Here is a 21,599-nt window from a genome sequence, read left to right as displayed (position 1 = left end):
GCTATTTTTTTTTTTGTATTTTTGATAGAGATGGGGTTTCACCATCTTGGCCAGGCTGGTCTTGAACTCCTGACCTCGTGATTCACCCGCCTCAGCCTCCCAAAGTGTTAGGATTACAGGAGTGAGCCACTGTGCCCAGCCTTAAATGGCTTTTTAAAAACAATTTGCACCTATACCATACTAACCACAATTGGCACACAAAAACAAATATATTGCAAATTTGCCTCTTTATTGATAACATAAGTTCAGAGGAGATAAGGGTAGCCTGAGCGGCATGGGCAGCCCAGGTGTCAGTGGCACCAGAAAAACCCATCTCCAAACTAGCTCCTGAAGAAGGATGGCATTCTAGGGCTCGTCCAAGATGATGTAGACACAGTTGTCTGGGTCAGCAAGTAGTTCATTGGCGAGCATTAATTCCCTCTGATATCGCTTACATCTGGCCCTTTTATTCTTAAACCAAACCTACAATCAGAGGGAAAAGGGGATTGGTTTAGTATATTGAACAGTTAATGTCATAATAGAAAAACACAGTATGCAGCTTTATATGCTATTGTGATTTTAGACTGCATCAGGAGAAGCTATTTCCTCATTGCTAAAATACCTTAGGAAAGTTAACAACACAGCCCCTGGCCCTTCAGCTCACCCTTAGTGAGCACCAGCTTTGTGCCAAGTCCTGGAATAAGCTTATTACTTTGTATCTCTCTTCTCCATTTTATTATTTATTTATTTATTTATTGAGACAAGGTCTTGCTGTTTTGCCTGGGCTGGGGTCCAGTGGTGCAATCATAGCTCACTGTGACATTGAACCCCTGGGCTCAAGAGATCCTCCCACCTCATCCTCCCAAGTAGCTGGTACTAGAGGTACATGACACTATGCCCAGCTGTTTTAATTTTTCTGTAGAGATAGGGTCTCGCTATGTTGCCCAGGCTGGTCTTGAGCTCCTGGCCTCAAGCGATCTTCCCACCTTGGTCTCCCAAAGTGTTGGGATTACAAGCGTGAGCCACTGCGCCCAGCCCCAGTTTTAATACTCTTTAATGGTTACTTCCAGGTATTGGATGCAGTTCTGGCTTATGAGTTGTTCCAGGTCCTTGCTGTTAATTCAATGCCTGGCAACAGGGTAACAAAAGGTGTGCATCTGACAAGTGACCATCAGCTATCCAGCTGCCGCCTGCTCCCTCCTCACTAGGAGTTTCACCTTGTTCGTGGGAGAAGTTCGGCATGGTAAAAAGTGGGCCTAATTTCAAATCGTTTTCAGGGGACTGTTTAAAAAATCCATCTTGGTATGTAGTAAATAATAGGAAAGAGCACACTGGAATTTTAGACAGGTTTCCTTCCAGGATGTCTAAGGGATCATTTGTCCTCTGGCAAGAGAGGCCTGGACACTGTCTTGATAATTTTAGCCTGTAGCATTAAGGAAAGTTGAAACCAACTCGACCCAAATTAACTGAAACGCTCAAAAATCTTTACCCGCCCAACAGTTTAGGGGAAAGAGGCATACCATTGTCACCAATGCCAAATCTTCGTTCTCCAACCTGCTGCACCCTCCAAACCTTCCTGGGCTCAGGACAAGGTCAGCTCACTCTGTTTTAGCTACAGCTCCAGGATCCTGGACTGGAGGTGCTGTAGCCCAGTGTGGCAGGGCACCCTAGGCCCTGCTACTCAACCAGGAGATCTGAATCCCACCCCTAATCCTAAGGCAACAAGGTGGAACCAGCATTTTAGGAAGATGGTTAACATCAATGTGGGGGAAGAGTCACAAATATGGCTCCTCCCTAAATATCTGCCAACAATTAAAAAGCAAACAGACAAAGAGAACCTGTCAGTTACATGTCACTATCCTCTCAGCATCCTCGTTAATGGAGTTTATATTGTATTTATTACTTTCAAAAGTTCTCAAACTGCAAGTTGTTTTTGTTGTTGTTGTTTTTCTTGTTGTTGTTGTTGTTTTTTTGAGACGGAGTCTCTCTCTGTTGCCCAGGCTGGAGTGCAGTGGCCGGATCTCAGCTCACTGCAAGCTCCGCCTCCTGGGTTTAGGCCATTCTCCTGCCTCAGCCTCCCAAGTAGCTGGGACTACAGGCACCCGCCACCTCGCCCGGCTAGTTTTTTTATTTTTTTTAGTAGAGACGGGGTTTTACCGTGTTAGCCAGGATGGTCTCGATCTCCTGACCTCGTGATCCGCCCGTCTCGGCCTCCCAAAGTGCTGGGATTACAGGCTTGAGCCACCGCGCCCAGCCTTCAAACTGCAAATTGTGAGTGGCACAAAGGGCCTTCTTTCTCTGCCTGACATGTCTTTTTCACTTTCCCATTTAAGGATTTGCAGTCTTTCTGCTGCATGAGGCCAGTCTCTAAAAGTCTAAAAGAGCTCATTTTGGGAGGTTTCAAGTGTACCACTGGTCAAATCTATAAACATAACCCAAGTGTACAGTGGGTTAACTGGTATGTTCTGATATTAGGTCTACATTCCCAATACTGGTTTCATAAACCAGTTGCATTATATCCACAAAAGCTATGGGGACACTATGTATTACTTTCTTGGGGGAAATTTATGCTGTATAGTTTGGAGATACTTGAGAACATTCTGTCTCTTCCCTTATTTGCATCTTGTGGCTCATATTCTTTTCAGAGAACTATGGAGAGAACATTATGTAAACCCAGGGAGGGGAAAAACAACTCACCAAAACCTTGTTTTTCTTTTCCTCTGAGTTTGCCTTACCAGCCCAAGAACAGCGGTCCCAACCTCTTTTCAACTTCTCCAACCCGAACCAGGTGTGACTGTGAGCCCACCCTTTGCCATTAGGATGTCAGCACTCAGTGACTTGCTTTGTTAGGCTGCTTTTTTGAACAACCCACCACAGATCAGTGCATTTCCCTCACTACACTCACACATGACCTCTGCATAAAAGCTAATAATAAGGTCATCCTGATTTTTGTTTTCTTTTCTTTTTTTTGAAAAGATCACTTTGATACTATGTATGGTTTTCTTTAGTCTTAAGTGGTCATCATTTGAATCCTATGACCTACAAATTAGTTAACACCGCTTAAAGGAATGAAAAGTATTTGAAATTAACATGGGTATGAATCTACTCTAAAATGAGGGCCACCTCTCCAAACAAATTCCAGAAAACCGACGCCTTCAAAAAAGTACCACCAAAAAGAAATATAAATCCTTGGATGGATAGAAATTCCTCAAGAGAATAGTCACTTACACATTTAGTAGTTTGATAATGTTGAATTTGTATGGTATGTGCAAAGCCTATTTTGCCCATATTTTTCTCTAACCTTTTCACCCTTCTTGGTCAATTGAAATGAGTTCAATATTACTCAATTACTCATTTTGTTTCATTCTTTAGACAATTTTCCAAAGCATAGAAACCTTACAAACCTTCCTCAATTCCAAAATAATGTGACTATTTTAGCAATATTTTCAGGTTGACACATCAAAGTATTTTAGAAAATTAAAACTTAGCACTGCCACTGTCTATACTGCTTTACCAATAACTTAAAAACAAAAGAAGGAGGACCAGGGGCTTGGACATTTAAGCTATCTTCCCATCAGTCTCAGCTTAACTAAATATACATTATTTAGTCATGTAACGCGTTCTATGGGTGAATTAGTCCCTCATCCCAATATTTATAAATTCACTCATTTAGCTAAGTGTTTATGCCTGGCTTTAAATAATTTAGTACACTCGAACCCTCTTATAACCCTGCTCCTCCCTGCATTAACTTGAATACTTCTAAGGTAAGACTGAGCCCCACCATGACTCTACACAGAAATTGCTCCTAAAAGATACCAGTGTTAGAAGGAGTCTAATTTTATTTATTGGATACATACATATATGTATATATGTATTATATATATGTATATATAAAACACATATATGTGTTTCTTATGTATGTATTTGTTTAATTTTGTACACAGATTAGGAGAAGCAGTTTTTTGTTTTGTTTTTCCTTTAGTCAAATCATGTTCCCTAATGGGAATAGGAAAGAGGAAAGAACCATAAGCTGGAGCTTACTCCCTTTTCTACCGACAAAGAACCCAAACTTCAAAACTTATTTGCCAACATAAAAAAGACAATAATAAAAACAACAACTTTAGAATGTTCAGGACAAAGCCTTCAATGCCCTGAAGCAGGTTTTAGAATGGCTGCCCTCTCAAATTGCTTTTTCAAGTGTACTGACCCGCACTTTGTCTTCAGTCACACCTAAGTTTTCGGCAAGTTCCCTTCTGTGGAGAGAAAATCACACATGGTTAGTATTCAAGGTTGTGGATGGAACGAAATATATAGTATGTACTATATACTTCATGCTTGTTTTACAATTTATAATCTCCCCTCACACCTCCCCCAAGCATATACTTTTCTCTAATTCCCAGGTCCACGGTTGCTTTAGAAATGGTTTACCCTCATCACAAAATTTAAGGTGATGTTAACAACTCAGTAATCAAGAGAAATTTTTTTTTGTTCTTTTTTAAATTGAGACAAGGTCTCACTCTGTCTCCTAGGCTGGAGTTCTGTGGCGTGATTTCAGCTCACTGCAACCTCCGCCTCCAGGGTTCAAGCGATTCTCGTGCCTCGGCCTCTCGAGTAGCTGCGATTACAGGCACATACCACCACGCCCAGTTGATTTTTGTATTTTTAGTAGAGATGGGGTTTTGTCATGTTGACCAGGCTGGTCTCGAACTCGTGACCTCAGGTGATCCACCTGTCTCAGCCTCCCAAAGTGCTGGGATTTGGGGCATGAACCACGGCACCCCGCCAAGATGAATAATTTTAATGCATTATTATTATTATTATTATTATTTGAGACAGGGTCTCACTGTCGTCTAGGCTGGAGTGCAGTGGCAGGATCACTGTTCACTACAGCCTCCATGTCCTAGGCTCGAACGATCCTCCTGCCTCAGTCTTCCAAGTATCTGGGAGTACAGGCACGCATCACCACACCCACCCGGCTAATTTTTAAAGTTTTATTTAGAGACAGGGTTTCACCATGTTGCCCAGGCTGTTCTTGAACTCCTGGATTCAAGCAATCTTCCCACCTCGGCCTCCCAAAAGTGCTGGGATTACAGGCCTGAGCCACCGTGCCTGGCCCTAATGCACTATTTTTTTTTTTTTTTTTTTTTGAGACGGAGTCTGGCTCTGTTGCCCGAGCTGGAGTGCAGTGGCCGGATCTCAGCTCACTGCAAGCTCCGCCTCCCGGGTTTACGCTATTCTCCTGCCTCAGCCTCCCGAGTAGCTGGGACTACAGGCGCCCGCCACCTCGCCCGGCTAGATTTTTGTATTTATTTTTTGTAGAGACGGGGTTTCACCGTGTTAGCCAGGATGGTCTCGATCTCCTGACCTTATGATCCGCCCGTCTCGGCCTCCCAAAGTGCTGGGATTACAGGCTTGAGCCACCGCGCCCGGCCCCTAATGCACTATTTTAACAAATAACAATTAATGCAAAAATTTGTGATGAGGGCCAGGCGCGGTGGCTCAGGCCTGTAATCCCAGCAGTTTGGGAGGCCGAGGTGGGCAGACTGCTTGGGCCCAGAAGTTTGAGACCAGCCTGGGCAACATGGTGAAGCTTTATCTCTACACAAAAAAATACAAAAATTAGCCAGGTGTGGTGGCCTGTGCCTGCAGTCCCAGCTACTCAGGAGGCTGACACGGGAGGATGGCTTGAACCCAGGAAGCGAAGGCTGCAGAGAGCTGAAATGGCACTGCTGCACTCCAACCTGGGCCACAGAGAGAGACTCTGTCTCAAAACAAAACAAAACAAAAAAACAGAAAAAAAAAAAACCAACCAAACAACAACAACAACAAAACTATGATGAACAAATTATCAAAATTTTAAATAAAGGAAGGATCTAGCACTGTAGTTACATGACAGTACCTCAGTCTCCTTACCCCAATTTCAACAAAATTTTATTTATAAAAACAGACCAGAGTTGGGTATGGTGGCTTACTCCTGTAATCCCAGCAACTTAGGAGGCTGAGGTGGGAGGATTGCTTGAGGCCAGGAGTTCAGCTTGGGTGACAGATCCCCCACTCAAAAACAACAACAACAACAACAACAACAAAAACAAAAACAGGCCATCATCACGGGTAATAAAAGAAAAAATAGATAAACTGGACTATATCAAATTTAAAACTTCTGTATATCAAAAGGTACAATGAACCGAGTAAAAACACAACTCATAGAATGGAAGGAAATATTTGCAAATCACATCTGATAAGGGGTTAATATCCAGAATATATAAAGAGCTCCTATAACCCAATAACCAAAAAAAGAAAAAAAAGAAAAGAAAGAAAGAAAAAAAGAAAAAGCCACTCAGATTTTAAAATGGGTAAAGGACTTAAAGAGACATTTCTTCAAAGAAGGTATACAAATGGCCACTAAGCACATGAAAGGATGCACAACATCACCAATCATTAGGGAAATGCAAATCGAAACTATAATGAAGTATCACCTCACACCCATTAGGATGGCTATGTAAAAAACCCCAGAAAATAACAAGTGTTGGTGAGGATGTGGAGAAACTGGAACCCCCATGTACTGTTGGTGTGTATGCACCTATATCTATAAAATTGAATATTATTTAGCCTTAAAAAGGAAAGAAATTGTAATATATGCTGCAATATGGATGAACCTTGAAGACCTTATGCTAAGTGAAATAAGTCAGTGACAAAAATGCAAATACTGTATGATTCTACTTACATGAGGTACCTAGAGTAGTCAAAATAATAGAGACATAAAATAAAACAGTAGAATGGTGGTTGCCAGGGGTTGGGGAAAGGCGGAAAAGGGGAGTTGCTTAACTGGTATAGAGATTTAGCTTGGCAACATGAGAAGAATTCTAGAGCTCTATTGCACAACAGTGTGAACATACTTAACACAATTGAACTCTATACTTAAAAAGTGGTTTAGACGGTAAATTTCACGTCTGTGTATTTTACCACATCTTTAAAAAAGGGAGGCACGAACTAGTTTCCAGGTTTCATTCACATAAACCTTGCAATAAAATATTTACCTTGATGCCCAGGAGGTGAACATCCCCCTCCACACCAGCACAAAGGCAGGCAAGGACCCCCAGTGGCTTTTTCCTCATGACTGGGTGGGGCAAGGGAGAGAAAAAGATGCCTCGAAACAAACTTGGATCTCGCGGCTCCTGGAGCAGGACACTTACCTTGTGGGTACATCAGGGTATTGAGTGCGTTGGAAAACACTTTCCAGCTCCTGCACCTGCAACGGTGTGAACTTCTTGCGCCGAATTCGTGGCTGCATGTTCTCGGGCTGCGGATCCTCCATGGCCGCCTGGGCCGGCTCCTCCAGGGGCTGCTGCAGCTGCCTAGGCTCTTGGTTTCCACCGCCGCCCTCGTGGATCATGCCGCCATAGCGGTTCATGTAATTCTCGTGGTTCACGCCGCCCTCAGGGTTCATATTACCCATGAGGCCTGGAGCTCCTTGGCCAACATGGCCTTCTACCCTTGATGCTGCCCCCAGCTCAGGTGTGGAGCTTATTTTTACCTGGTATACATTCAGGCAGTAGAACTTGGTGTCATGGACGAGCGAACGTGCCATGGCTGGAGTGCTGCGCCCCTTACACAAACCCCGTGGCGTCTGCAGCTGGAGCGGGGGGTCAGAGGGTGGAGCTAGTTCCTGTTCTCATGCTTGGTATTGGTTACAGTTGCAATCAGGGGGACTTGCTTATGCGCACAAGCAAGAGAGGGAATGGAGAGAGTGGGGGGATGGGAAGGTGGGGGTGGTGGGGTGAGGAGTGGGGGGTTGTATGTGGTGGTGGGAGGTGGAGGGGTGGGGTGTGGGTGGGGAGAGGTGGGGTGGGGGTGGGGTGTAACGAGAGTGGGTGGGGTACTGCGCGGGGCGGGCGTGGTCAGGTGGAAGTCGGGTAAGCAACAACGAGGGTGGGGCTGCAGGTGGGGATGGGGTATGGGTGAGGGTGGGGGCAACATGGTGGGGGTCAGGTTAAATATGGAATGGTGGAGTGGTGGTGGGGTTGTGGTGGTGAGGAGGTGGTGGAAGGGTGGAAGGTGGAATGGAAGGAACATAGTAGTGGAAGGAATGGCCCTTAGCTGACTGGCCTGGCCGGAGGAAAGCTGGAATGGATCTCACAGGACTGTTTGATAAATGGAATGGCCTGATCTCCGACATTTGGTGTTCACACGGAGTAATTAAGCTGAAACGACTGGCTAGGGGGCTGCTTGTTCAGAGTTCCAGCAAAGGCACTGAAAGCAGAGCTGCCATGCTCTCTTCAGTGCTGGGATTGGGATCTGGGAGATAGGCATGCAGAGCATTCTGGGTGGTAAGATGTGCTCTGTAAGAAATCCGATGCACCCTTTGAGAAAGTCAACACAGAATAAACACGAGGCTGAATCTGTTAGCCTGAGACTGAATATCTTTGGCTGTGCAAGAGAAACCTGTACTCATGGCAAAATGGAGTGCTATTAGGACAAGCAATAACTAAATAAATAAATACATAAAAATCAGGGATGGTATAGGAAGAATCCTAGTAAGGGCATACCTGCCAAAAATCTCCACTCTTGGGATGGAGATTTGGGATCTATGGATGTGCAGCTTAGTGGATGTGGAGCCACTTCTGCTCCGCAGAGCCTCATAACTACACAGCCTCCCTACTACTGCCCCTGTGTTTTGGCCACCCCAGCCCAATAAGCCCAATCACAAAGAAAAACCCTGAAGAGCCTGGTGCAGTGGCTCCTACACTAGTCCCAGCTATTCAGGAGGCTGAGATGGTTGGATCACTTGAACCCAGGAGTTTGAGGCTGCGGTAAGCTAGAATCATGTGGTGGCACTCCAGCCTGGGCAACAGATAGAGGCCCCTTTTCTCTAAAATAAATAATAAAATAAGAAATAAAATGAAAATGAAAGAAAAAAATGCTAGAGAGTCTGTCACGAGGAAGGGCATGGAGACGTTTTCTGAGAGTGGACAACTCATGAATCCTTAATTTTTCTAGAGATTGTGTGTGTGCTGTTAAGTGATGGTATATACTTTATTTTGTTTTTTAAAAATATTTTTAAAATTTTTATTATTTTTAAATGTTCTTTTAAAAACTTTCTGTATCTATTTACAAATATTGGTTATTTGAGGGTTTTTTGGCAGCATATATAAAGATTCAGACCCGTTGAGTCTGTAGCCTACCAAGAGAGAGAGCTCTGGTCTTCATGGTGATTCTGAGCATGGAAAGGCCCTTGCACTTGGCAGCATGCAGGGAACCAGTATGGCAGGACTAAGCCACTCGCCCCATTAATTGACTGCCATCCACTGGGCTAAGTGAGATCCTTGCATTCTATCCCTAGTGAAAAAAAGAGAGGAAGAAGAAGAAAAATAGATAATAAGAAAATTGAAAAAGAAATGAAGAAATGTACATTGTAGGGAGCAGGAAAGGACTACCAGTAATGGGAGGCATCAGCTAGGAGCACAGATCCAAAGCATGACTCACTGTGTGTCCTGGGACACTGGATGAATCTATCTGGTTCTTAGCTTCTTCACCTATAAAATGGAGATAACAACAGTGTCTCGATCATCGGGTTTTCATGAGAGTTCAATGAGGCAAAGCATACGTGTAACTGAACACAGCTCTGACTGCTCGCCACTTGCAAAGTCCAATGAACAAGAATGACGTCTGGTAAAAGAAAGTGGCTTTATTCCAGAGCTAGCTGAGGGGAATTAGTACAGGCTGCCTTAAGGAAGCCACTACAGCCTTTGGGGCAGAAGGCAGGAGCTTTGAAAGGGGGGTTTGGCATGAACGACATGCAGGGGAGAGGGCGATGGAGTGCGGAGTCTGTGTGACTTGCTTCGGATGTCTTATCTATCAGGTGGTCTGGCTGGCACCGTCATGGGCAGAGCTAGGTTGTAAATTGAGGCAATCTCAATTTGCCTCCTGGTAGGAGAGAGTTCTGGAGGTTCCTGGTTTGCTTTAAGGTTCAGTCTCTGTAACTTCTAAGTAAACACTTAGTTAGATAAGCTTGCTGTGTAGGGAGTGTCTGGTGGAGAGAAGGTAAAGGTTATAATGGCATTCCCAAAGAGCTAAGTAGGAGGTGTGAGGAAAGGAAAAAGGAAAAAATAATTCACTTGAGTCTTTAAAAAAGAGGTACTTGGTTACATATAGACTGTTTTATTCTTTTTCTTCAACTCCAAATAGTCAATTTATCAGCAAATCCTGTTGACCCCACCTCAGAAACCCATTCCCAAACCTTTAATTTTTTTCTCTGACATGCCTAAGATAATCACTGTTGTCTTAAACCTGGGATAATGCATTAATGTCCTGTCTCCCTGCTTTCACCTTTTTTCTCCTATAAACATTCTCCACCCAGCAGCCAGAGTGATCTGATGATGAAAATGTGAATTACACCATCGTGCCCCTGCTTATATCACTTTCATAAGGCTTGTTCTTGGGTTGGGTCCAGAGTAGGTACTTAATACATGGTAATGTTTATTACATTATCTGGTATCTAAGAATAAAATATATTAGGCCAAGAAAGAAAATCGATCTGCTGAGTGAAAGACACAGTCTTCTGGCACATTTCCTGGCCCAGGGCTCATACATGCAGCAGCCAACATAGGCTTACTGACGGAAGCACATATACGTACATAGAAACGTGGTACATGTATTGTTTTCACAAGAAGATGCTCTATCTTCATTACATGCTCCCGGAGGATAACAATCACTCTCTCTCTTTCCCTTGTGAATAAAAAAATATGAAAGTGAGTCAAGTAGGAAATGTGAGGCTACATGGTCTGGTCATTTGTGAAATTGTATAATTAAGCACCTCAATTAATCCTCAAAACACCTCTATGATTTAGGGATGACTGTTATCTCCATTTAAAAAATTATTAAACCAAGGCAAAATGAGAATAAACTGCTCACCAGATTAGCCAGCTAGCAGGTGGTGAGTGAAGCCATGATTCAGATATCCAGTCTGGTTCTAGGGTCGCTGCTCACATAAATCTGTTACATCAGGCCGTGATTTGTGGCTATTTTTGCTTAGGACGAGGGTTCCATTGGGTACCTAAGGTTTTCAAGAGTGAATCAAAAATTAAAAACTAAATTATATTTAAAATAAAACATTTAAGTAAACACTAGCTTTTCTGGTGCCCACATAGGGCAACAACACTCACCTAAGGTGCCTATGAGTGACTGAAGGTGAGAAAACACTGGGGTACACTATGGAAATCTGAGATGTGGAAGAACATCGAGCTGTCACAGATGTCCCAGCTAGTCTACTGCACCCCATGATTAAAACTCTTACATGTCTCTCATGCAGCATTTGATCCAAGGCTGAAAATTGATCATGAACTGATTAGGCAAGAGAAGGAGAGGGGTGCAGACTCCAACAAAAGTCAGATGGAGGAGGCAACATTTTGGTTGAAGTCAGAGAGCGGCTGTGAGATTGCCATCCCTTGACATCTTTTTGAAAGTGAATTGTTTAATCATTTTTTTTTTTTTTTTTTTAGCTGATTTCTTAGCCATCTTGCAGAAATATGAGGCAGGGGCACTTATCCATTAGATACAGTAGGTAAGGTACCTAAGCCCCATGACAGACACCCTTAGCGGCCCATGAAAATTTCTTTCATAAAATGGTGCTGAAGATAATGATAGTTGCAAAGGGAAATATAGGATAGACCAATATCATAGTACGATACCAAGCATAGGGCCTATTATTGGAAGCTATTTCCAATGCTCAGGATATTAACATCTTCTGGAGCGTCTGCAAAACACATCTTGAAGGGAGAACCATAAAGTCCTCATTTTGGCCTGCCTCTTTTATTTAACAATAAAGTTTTATTTATTTCTGAGCACAAGATTACGATTTTATTTCTAGAAAATGTGAGAAAATGTGGAAGAAGGAGGAGGCAGGGAAAAGGTGGAAACTTGCCCAGGCCCACAGCAGGAGCCCAACACAGGGAACACTTAAGCTTGTGTAGAGTACTTGTAACCAGAAGCCCCGAGGTGGAGCACAGCAGAGCCACTGTCGCGGCCAGAGCCCATGCAGTGTAAACATTAACATTCTTGGATGCACTAAGCACTGGGCTGCGGTCTACACTTGCACTCTGAGGTGGTGGAGTCATTGCTAAAATTTTGGAGTACTTGGACTTTTCTCAAGAGGCGTTGCACTTCTTGTCCCTACCCGGGATTACCGCAGGTCGCAGCTCAGAGTCTGCGGAGGCGCGCCGTTTCATTGTTTCATCGACAGCGGGGACTGAACCTTCAGCCCAGGAGAAGCCAAGATGGCACCGATATCGCACCCGGGGAATCGAGGACCGGGAAGAACTTAATGGTTAGTGCCTGGATGGTGACAGGTGCTCCAGTGTACTCGGGCAAACTACCTTTTCCTGCGACAGCCGATTATCTTTGTGCAGCTTTCAGTTTGCGGCCCCTAACCTCCTCCAGCCCACAAACCCAGGCCTCCAGTGTTCTGATCTTTCTCTTTGCCTTTCCGCCTTTCCAGATGCGATTCTTTCCGTGATCTCAGTGACTGTATCAGGCGAAAACGAGAAGGGCAAAATACCGTCCAAATGTAAACAAGGAGCAGCCACACCAGCAGCAGCAGCAGAATGCCGCGGTAGTTCGGCAGGCCCTGGCCCCACGGACAAAGAGAAACTCGACAGTGGCAGTGGCCACGAACTCAGAAAGCCTGAGGACACTCAGCAGCTCCTCTGGCTCATCACTTTCACATTGGTGCAACTACAGGAGCTGAAGAACATTTTCCAACTCGTTCCATACCCGGACGTGTTAGGTAAGTGGCATGCTCAGGCGGCACCCACTTTTCACGGAGCAGGGGCTGGGCTCAGGGCTTATTCTCTTTCCCCAGGCCCCTTCCAAACCTTTCTGAGCCAAAGGCTACCTAGGGGTTTCAAGGCTGCTGGGGCCTGTTTGCCCTTGGACTTCAGGGTGGAGGCAATGCCTCCTGGACATCAAGGTAAATATTTTCAAGCAACATTTAAATGAATCAATTTGGGAGACTTTGGCTTGATAACTAGGTTTGTATAAGTAGAATTTGATTGGAACCAGAACCATGATCAGGGTGAGGAGAGTAAGGCATGGTTGTGCAAGTGGATGGGCAAATTCTGCTTTTATTTAAATATTTGATAATTTGCTCATATTTTTGATTTTTCAGAGTAGTGCAAAAAGTGTTATTTTTCTGGAATCCTGAACTTTTTTGTGCCCCCTTACATTCAGTATGGGGGAAAATCATTCCTAAAGACAGCCTTAATCTGGATATTACAAAATAGTGTACTCGGGGAGAGGTGTTGGGGGATAAGTATTTAAAAGCAAGCTTGAAATGAACAACATAAATTTTGTTTCATCCACAACTCTAAATACTGAACATTTGTGGTTTTCTCCTTCCAGAAAGGAACTTGTAAGATGCATGAGCATGACTGAAACCAGTGTGCAGGTCACTATACCTGAAAAAACTTATTTGGCAGGGCAGCCATTCTAAAACCTGCTTCAAGACGTAGATACCATTGCCCCAGATATTCTGAAGTTTGTGTGATTTTGTTGCCTTTTCCAGGTTTGGGAAATAAGTTCATACTTTGAGTTTTTGTGAATAGAAAATGGGATAAGTAAACCTCAGCTTATGGAAATTTCCCATTATCGGAGTTGACATGATTTCAAAAAAGACCAAAGAAAATAGAACCAGACTACTTTTCTAGTTTATATATTAATACAATTAAATATATATGTGAATAGTATCAGTATGAAGTATATACAATATGTTATATTGTATATAAATATAAACAATATGCAGTGTATTTGCATATATGTGTGTGTGTATATATATACACACACACACGTGTATATATGTTAGAGAGGACATCTATGTGAAGATTATCTATAAGATGGGAATAAAAGCATTGTCTATGCCATAGAATTGAGAGGAATAAATGACAATATATGTAAAAACCTAGCACAATACCTAGTCACAGAGTAAGACCTCAGAAATATTTATTACTATTACTCTGTAATATATCCTCTCACTACAGTATAACTCATGGCATATGTGACACAACAGAAGAAGCCTGGTTAGGAGTCATACATTGGTTCTTTTGGAGATACACACTGAAATATTTACTGGTGAAATGATGTGATGTCTAGATGTGCATCACAAAAATCCAGGGGGAGATCCAAGTGTGTTTGAGAATTCGTTAGGGTATTCATGAAACAAGGTTGTCTATGAATAATTGTTGAAACTGGGTAATGGGTACAAATAGGGTTCATCTTTACCATTCTCTCTGCTTTTATATATGTCTGACAGTTTGCATAATAGAAAAATTGTAATAATCAGAGTTGTAAATTCAAATGTTGACAAGGCCAGACAGGTAACATTAAAGAAAGAAGCAAGCAGAGTAGGGACTGTGGCAAACTGGGAAAGAATATGTGTCTTCCAAAGGGGCAGCCAGTATTCAGCTCCAGCTTAGTGTTACTGGCTGGCAATGTTGGGCCAGGACTGCCAGATTTTTCAGTTTTTCAAGATTGGCCCCAAATTAAAATGTTGATATGAAACCTTCAGTTCTTTAAATGTTGGTAACTAACTGAAATATGTTTTATTGAAAAGTATGGGGGCCATCTAAATCAGGTCTGCAGAACAGACTCAGGCTGGAGCTGCTAGTTTGTAAACTCTGCCTAAGAAGCCAATTTTAAGCAATTTTCATTCTCTGGAGCAGTAGAATATAATTGACAGCATTTCTAAAGCCGACAATCCAAGAATGCCATTGTGCTGTCCTGCTGTTCCTTATTATAAGTCCCGTGCCCATATATGCTTTGCTCTCTGCCTTCCATCCCTGCCTGAAGTTTCTCTAACTTTATCTTTTATTCTCTTTATTTGGTTCTGATCTTAAGGTTCAGAGCACTGATGACTAAGACTTCACAAGTGTCCGAGAGAGGAGACCTCACAGTAATGAATCAGGCACCAGCTCACCTGATCTTTCTCTCTGGTACATTTTGCAGCTCTTCTTAACAATATGCAGGTCCTTTGGACAGTTTTCAGAAATATTATGCCTCAAGGGGCAAGGTACCAGGCTGGAAGGGCAGGGCACCCTTGAGAAGAAAAAGGGAATTTTATAAAACTAGTATCTATTTGTGATCAAGTAAAACTTCCTGAAGTTCAGCAGTTCTTTCAATCTCCGTTTTGTTCTTTTTCTTCTCTTATATTGAAGTAAAATTTAAAATTTAATACTTTTATTTTTTAAAAGCATGTATGGCATCATTTCAGTCTTATTAAATTCTCTCTGCATCCATTCACCCATCCTTCTTTGTTTTTGTGTGTGGAGTGGTCTCTGTGAGAGGGTTCATTAATGTCAATCCTGATCCTTTCTTCCTCATGAGATGTCAATAGATTTTTTTTTTTTTTTTTTTTGCTTTGGACTTCTATGAATTGATTGAATTTTTATGCTAATTATTTTAAAACTATTACATAGAAGAACAAATGGACAGAAACATTTAAATGCAATCAAATCTTGTTGATGTTGAAGTATAGGAAATAATCTTGCATTGTCAGGTAAACTGCAGGACACTCGTATTTGAGTTTCAAATAAACAACAAATATTTTTGTATAGAGTATGTCCCAAATATTGCATGAGACACAGTTATCCAGAAATATTTGTTGTTTATCAGTGGTTTGACTCAGCGCTCCGTATTTTTATTGCAACTCTCATATAAACATATTGTCATTTTCGTAGGAAATGCTTTGAATACTTTGTCCTTTTTTCCCCATCCATTCATCCCGTTTATATTTTTCTTTCCACTTAGGAGAGATTAAGGAAAACATTAGGTACTTTGATTTGAGCCATCTCTATAATTATACAGATGCATATATTATATACACTCATATATATATTATATATATACAGATATGTATGACAGTGTGCTCTATATAATACCTGATAGAAACACACATGAAACACAGACTGAACTGACTGTATTGTTGAAACAGCTGCTCAGTGAAATATGTCTTGTGGCCGGTGGTCCTTCTGAAACTGACCCGACAGTTCTATAGACCAGTGGTCCCCAGCCTTATTGGCACCAGGGACTGGTTTCGTGGAAGACAATTTTTCCATGGACTTGGTGGGCGGGGCAATGGTTTCGAGATGAAACTGTTCCACCTCAGATCGTCAGGCATTAGTTAGATTCTCATAAGGAGCGTGCAACCTAGATCCCTCACATGCGCAGTTTACAGTAGGGTTCGCACTCGTATGACAATAAAATGCCACCACTGATCCGACAGGAGGCAGAGCTCAGGCAGTAATGTTTGTTCGCCTGCTATTCACCTGCTGCTGCTCAGCCCATTTACTAACAGGCCACAGACCAGTACTGCTCTGTGGCCCAGGGGTTGGGGAGCCCTGCCATGGACTGTTCTTTTGATAAAAATAGAAATGAACCCTTCTGGTTTTAAAGTTTGAACCTTACATTTGTTTTATCTGAGTTCCTTCCTCAGGAAGCAATCTTCAGGCCTTTCAAAAAAAAAAAAAGGGATCAAAGAACTGAAACTCACCAGATCACCACATCCAGACAGTGAAATGCTAGACCCCTCTTTCATCTTGATTGCTTCCTTGCCCCTCCCTAGTTCCTGTTTTCTTACACATTGTTAAATTTCTTCCCTGCTATTAAACCCCTAGTTTTAGTTGGTCCGAGGGATGGATTTGAGACTGAGCTTCCATCTCAGCTGCAGCATCTGATTATAGCCTTCTTCCTTGGCAGTACTCACTGTCTCAGTGATTGGCTTTCTGTGCAGTGAGCAGCAGAACTGACTGTAGCCTTGGTGTTTTGGTAAGACTTCCCTTGGGTCATTTCAGAATGAGGCAGAGAAAGGACAAGGTCTCCTGTTTAGCTTAGACTTGAATGTCATGTGGAACTGGAAGGAGGCAGGGACCCAGTTGCCCTACTGGCTTTTTTATTTATCCCCTTATCCCACAGCAGCAGTGAGGTATCTGGGAGGCCTTGGGCTCTGGAGGAAATGTCAACGTTGGTGGAAGAGCCCCGAGCCCAGCAAATCTGCCCACTCCCTGCAGGACTGCTGCTTTCACTTTCAATCTTGCCCATGGCCTAGGGACTGGTATGGCCTCAGCCACCAGCTGGATGGCCTCCACCAAGGCTCTTGAAACCAGTCCTACTGCTCACACTAGTGGTCTTGCTTTCTAGGGTGGCCCTCTGCCCCACATGGCATCCCATTAGTTTCTGCCTTCTGGTCTGCCAATAACAGCTACCCACACCCCTATGGGTGTGACAAGCTGTGGCCTGGCCTTCTCAACAAAGAGAGGAGGAGAAGTGAGTGAGCTCACCTGCCTGCAGAGTCCCTGATATCTTCTGACTATTCACATTTCCTCTCTGCCTGCCTTGCGTTTTCACCCGTTCAATCCAGCTAGCTGATGGATCCCTTACATATCCTACCTACCCCCTTACATTCTTACTTACATTCTTACTCTTCATCACGTCCCTTCACAAGGTGCCCTGGTCTCCTTCCTCTACCTTTCACCTCCTGCTGGAGCACACATGGCCAAACACCTCATACTCACTGGAATTTCCTTGTCTTATGTTATCATTAGAAATATATGTAATATATATGTTATATATTATATATGTTAATATATTAATATATTATATATTATATATATTATGTAATAAAAATGTATATTTTTTAGTGATGAGGTCTTGCTACCTTGCCCAAGCTGGTCTGGAACTCCTGGCCTCAAGCGATCTTCTCACCTCAGCCTCCCAAGCAGCTGGGATTAGAGAGCATGTTTTTATTCCCCACTACACTGAGCTCCTGGAAGGAAGGACCTCTGTTTTTTTCATCCCAGAATTCTAGTGCTGACAAAGATTCTCTTATTGACCAAATTCTACTCAGGTTCCCTTGAGCTCTTTTTCAACTAGGCCTGCATTTTTGGATTTCTGAGTTTGTCTCTGCACTGTCCAGTTTCAGCAAGGAAATTGCTAAGTCCTGCTAAGTCTATTTAGCCATTCCCCGTATCCAACCACTCTCAATATCTTATCTGGTTCCTCATCCTCCATCATGTCCCAGGTGATGTTTGATCACCCTGGGCTGCCTTCAGTAAAAATTCTGTTAGGTCGGTTTAGCCCAAATCTTCCATTATGCCTGATGTTTCCTCTTAGTAAATTTCCGTCCATTGACTCCCACCTTGTTCCTTGGCTCTAAATTCCCACTTGCTTACACTATTTTAGCTGATCTAAATCTATCTGCCCCATTGTAAGATGCCGTTGCAGTGGTTCCTATACTTATCTTGATATTTCCCCCTTGAACACAGTCTTTCTCACCATCTTTAACACGTGTCGTTTAAAAAAAAAGTTGAACAGTAATGATGCTGTGACTTTTATAGGATCAGATTCATCACTGGACTCCTGGACCTATCACTGCGGACCTCAAACGTGCACCTTTTAAGCCCTTTCCTTCACTCCTGACTGATGGATTTGGGATCCACTGCTAAGTCAGACTTTTGAACCATTGTTCCAGGCAAACTTCTGTTAAAGCTGGTAAGGACTGATTTGATTCTTAAGATTCTGAGTATACTCTCTGAAGCAGGTTAGAGTACTAGGCTTCTTTTGAAAGGTGTCTCCTAGGCTGGACGGTCTCCTTCCTGGATCTCTGTCTTGAGTGGGGATTAGTCTGGCTCCCTGGGCTGGAAGTTTTTCTTTCTGGCTTTCTATTTTGAGTGGGAATTATTCATTGATTCTTTGGGCTGGAAATTTTTTTTTTTTTGAGACAGGGTCTTCCTCTGTTGGCCAGGCTGGAGCGCAGTGGTGTGATCATGGCTCACTGCAGCCTTAGCCTCCCAGGCTTAAGCAATCCTCCCACCTCAGCACCCCTGAGTAGCTAGGAGTACAGGCACACGCCACCATGCCTGGCTAATTTTAATTTTTTTTTTTTGTAGAGACAGGGTCTCACTATGTTGCCCAAGCTGGAAATTTTTTTCCTTATTATTTTGTGAGGTCTCTCTGTTCTATTTGATCCTGTTTTTCCCATGGGAACTTCTGAGTCAACTGAAACACCATTCTTGAATTCCTACTGACTATATGCTCCACCTACACTGTCCAACTCCTTCTTGTTGACGTGATTTTGCTGAGGATAATTTGGAACTTCACTGGTCTTTTTGGGAAACTTATGATCTCCCCAAACTGGTGTCTCTAAGACTTCTCTCTTCCCATTGGTTTCTCTCCTCTTTCCTCCTCTTACTGTAACCAAATGCAAGCTCAGCTGCTCATTGCTTGCAAAATTGAATAACAAGGACGAGGGTGGTAAAAAGAAAGTGACTTTTATTCCAGAGCTTAGCAGTGGGGAAACAATAGGCTCCTGCCTTAAGGGAACTGCTTTAACTTTCAGGGCAGAAAGCAAGGGCTTAAAAAGGGAAAGTTGGTGTGAATGGCATGGAGGAGGGGCGAGGAGGTGCGGGGTCTACGTAACTCACTTGGATGACTTATATTGAGTGATGCCATGTGATGGTCTGGTCTGCACCATCATGGATGCAATTGGATTGTGAATTAATTGTTGTCTTGAGACAATCTCCTGGTGGGGAATTCCAGAGAGTGCCTGTTTTGTTTTGAGATTTGGTCCCTGACACTTCTAAGCAAACATATATTTAGATAAGCTTTCAGTCTAGGTGTTACTGGTGGAGGGTGTCCAGGTTCTTGGCGTTTTGAACAAAGAATTGGACAAAATGCACAAAGAAAAGCAAGGAAAGAGTGAAGCAACAAAAGCAGAGATTTACTGAAATCGAAAGTACACTCCACAGGGGGGCAGCAGGCCTGAGCAGTGGCTCAAGGGCCCAGATACAGAATCTTCCTGGGTCCAAATACTCCCTAGAGGTTTCCCATTGGCCACTTGGTGCTCACCTCATGTAAATAAAGTGGTGGCCTGCAATCAGTCTGAATGGTTGTGGAAAGCAACCAATCAGAGGCTGAAGTGAACTTACAAAGGTCACATTCCTATGCAAACATCTGGTGGTTGCAGAAAGCAACCAATCAGAGGCTAAAGTGAAGTCACGAAGTTGTACTTCTATGCAAACGAAGACCTGGCTGGCAATCAATCAGATTGAGTTGAACTAAAGTTATAAAGTTACACTCCTATACAAAATTCTGATTAGTTGCCAAAATCAACCAATCAGAGGTACTTTCAATTTCCCATCTGCCATGAAGGAAGGGTGGGGGTTTGCAAAGGCAGTAGCCTCTGGTCCTTTTGTTACTTAGGTGTGGAAAGTTAAGGTTTTCCTTTCAATTTAGTTCTAGGAAGTCAGCGTGAAACAGCTTTAGGTTTCCTGCCTCCAGCCCCTATTCTCCTGCTTCACAGGGAGTGCCTGTTGGAAAGAAGGTAAAGTTTATAATTGTATTCCTAAAGAGCAAAGTAAGAGGTGAGGGAAAAAGAAAAAAAGGTTAAAAATAATTCTTTTAAAGAAAATGAGGTACTTGGTTACGACTCCCCACTGTCAAATTCTATTCCATTTTCATGGCATTTGGGCATTGTTTTTATTCTGGCTACTTACTGCTGAAAGTGGGAGGAGTTACAGGGTATCAGAATGGAACTGATCCATTGGAGTTGGAAATATTCACAAATACTGGGGTTCACAGACAATGTTTGCTGGAGCATTATGGTGCGAGGCCAGGAAAGTCTCTTGGGAAAACCTGTCTTGCATTTCCATACAGAAGGTGCAACAGCAGTAAAATCCACAGGAAAGAAATATGCCTATCCCTGCAACCAGGGCCAAAGTTATAAGGAGCTTTAGACGCTAGGACGGTTCTGACCTGAACCAGGATGCTAACTATTGAGCTAGCGATAATGTGGGGTCAGATATAGTTTTGATTTGTTGGTTCATGTTTTGCAGAGCTAACAAGACATTTTCTGAATTATCTGGGATAATATGTAGCATTCAGTCTTAATTACTTATCATGCCCCGTCCCCACTGTTAGTTGTATCCAGAGTTCCTGTGGGGATATGATGACAGGTGGACTCAATACACAAATTGAAGTTTTTTTTTTTTTTTTTTAGTTTATATTTTCCACATCTTTTGGTTAAGACATACAGGAGGGGTCATAAATATTTATGAAGGCTATCTTGACACATGTGTATGGAACAAATATGTATGTAACCTGAGAAGGTGCCACTGCACTCCAGCCCCGGGGACAGAGTGAGACTGTCTCTGAAATAATAATAATAATAATAATAATAATAATAATAATAAAATCCAAGCTAAGAACAAATGTACAAGTAAAGATGCAGGTAAAAATGAATTGTCTGATATCCATTACCTCACATGTGTCAAGCACAGTAGTAAAACAATGAACTCATGCATTTAACATTTTAGGTTTTTGCTTTTGTGATGCCAAACATGGACATGCTGTAAAAATAGTTAATAGGGAAATAACTTCAAATGATGGCTAGCCTTGTTTAATGTTATGTTTGCCTAAAATAAGAATCTAGATCTTTTCTAAGTAAGATAAACCACTTAAACACTAATTACTGAACCTAAGTTTTAAGTTTATATGCTTTTGGGGTTTTATTTTATTTTATTTTTTTAGATGGAGTCTCCCTCTGTCGCCCAGGCTGGAGTGCAGTGGCGCGATCTCAG

The 21,599-nt window shown here is 42.7% G+C and overlaps 3 protein-coding genes across 5 annotated transcripts in view; 1 reads left to right on the top strand and 2 right to left on the bottom strand.

Annotated features, from left to right (window-relative positions):
• Positions 1-217: 217 nt before the first annotated feature.
• RHOXF1 (Rhox homeobox family member 1) lies at positions 218-7,742 on the bottom strand. The gene is made up of 3 exons (XM_021932600.2): positions 7,173-7,742; positions 4,187-4,232; positions 218-462 (listed from the first exon to the last, which is right to left on the bottom strand). Exons 1-3 carry the CDS (start codon positions 7,565-7,567, stop codon positions 346-348), a joined length of 558 nt encoding a protein of 185 aa, XP_021788292.1. The 5' UTR covers positions 7,568-7,742; the 3' UTR covers positions 218-345.
• A 1,902-nt stretch (positions 7,743-9,644) lies between these two features.
• The window catches only part of LOC101009313 (putative uncharacterized protein CXorf42), a 117,136-nt gene continuing 105,181 nt past the window's right edge, over positions 9,645-21,599 (bottom strand). Inside the window, exons 3-4 of the mRNA XM_021932601.1 lie at positions 10,891-11,032; positions 9,645-10,704 (exon numbers count right to left, since the gene is read on the bottom strand). Coding sequence (XP_021788293.1) covers positions 11,008-11,032 — 25 coding nt within the window. The 3' untranslated portion in view covers positions 9,645-10,704; positions 10,891-11,007. The remainder of the gene's footprint in view (positions 10,705-10,890; positions 11,033-21,599) is intronic.
• LOC101007563 (rhox homeobox family member 2) overlaps positions 12,098-21,599 on the top strand; it is a 35,548-nt gene continuing 26,046 nt past the window's right edge. For 2 of the 3 annotated variants that reach the window (XM_021932599.2, XM_031660637.1), the window contains exons 1-3: positions 12,098-12,301; positions 12,473-12,760; positions 18,360-18,513. The gene's annotated coding sequence lies outside the window, so the exon portion shown is untranslated. The remainder of the gene's footprint in view (positions 12,302-12,472; positions 12,761-18,359; positions 18,514-21,599) is intronic. The other variant, XM_021932598.2, reaches the window with a different exon arrangement.

Source organism: Papio anubis, chromosome X (assembly GCF_008728515.1).
Source record: "Papio anubis isolate 15944 chromosome X, Panubis1.0, whole genome shotgun sequence".
In the NCBI taxonomy this organism is placed as follows: Eukaryota; Metazoa; Chordata; class Mammalia; order Primates; family Cercopithecidae; genus Papio; species Papio anubis.
Note: the sequence above shows the minus strand (reverse complement) of the source record. Positions and strands in the feature narration are given on the sequence as shown.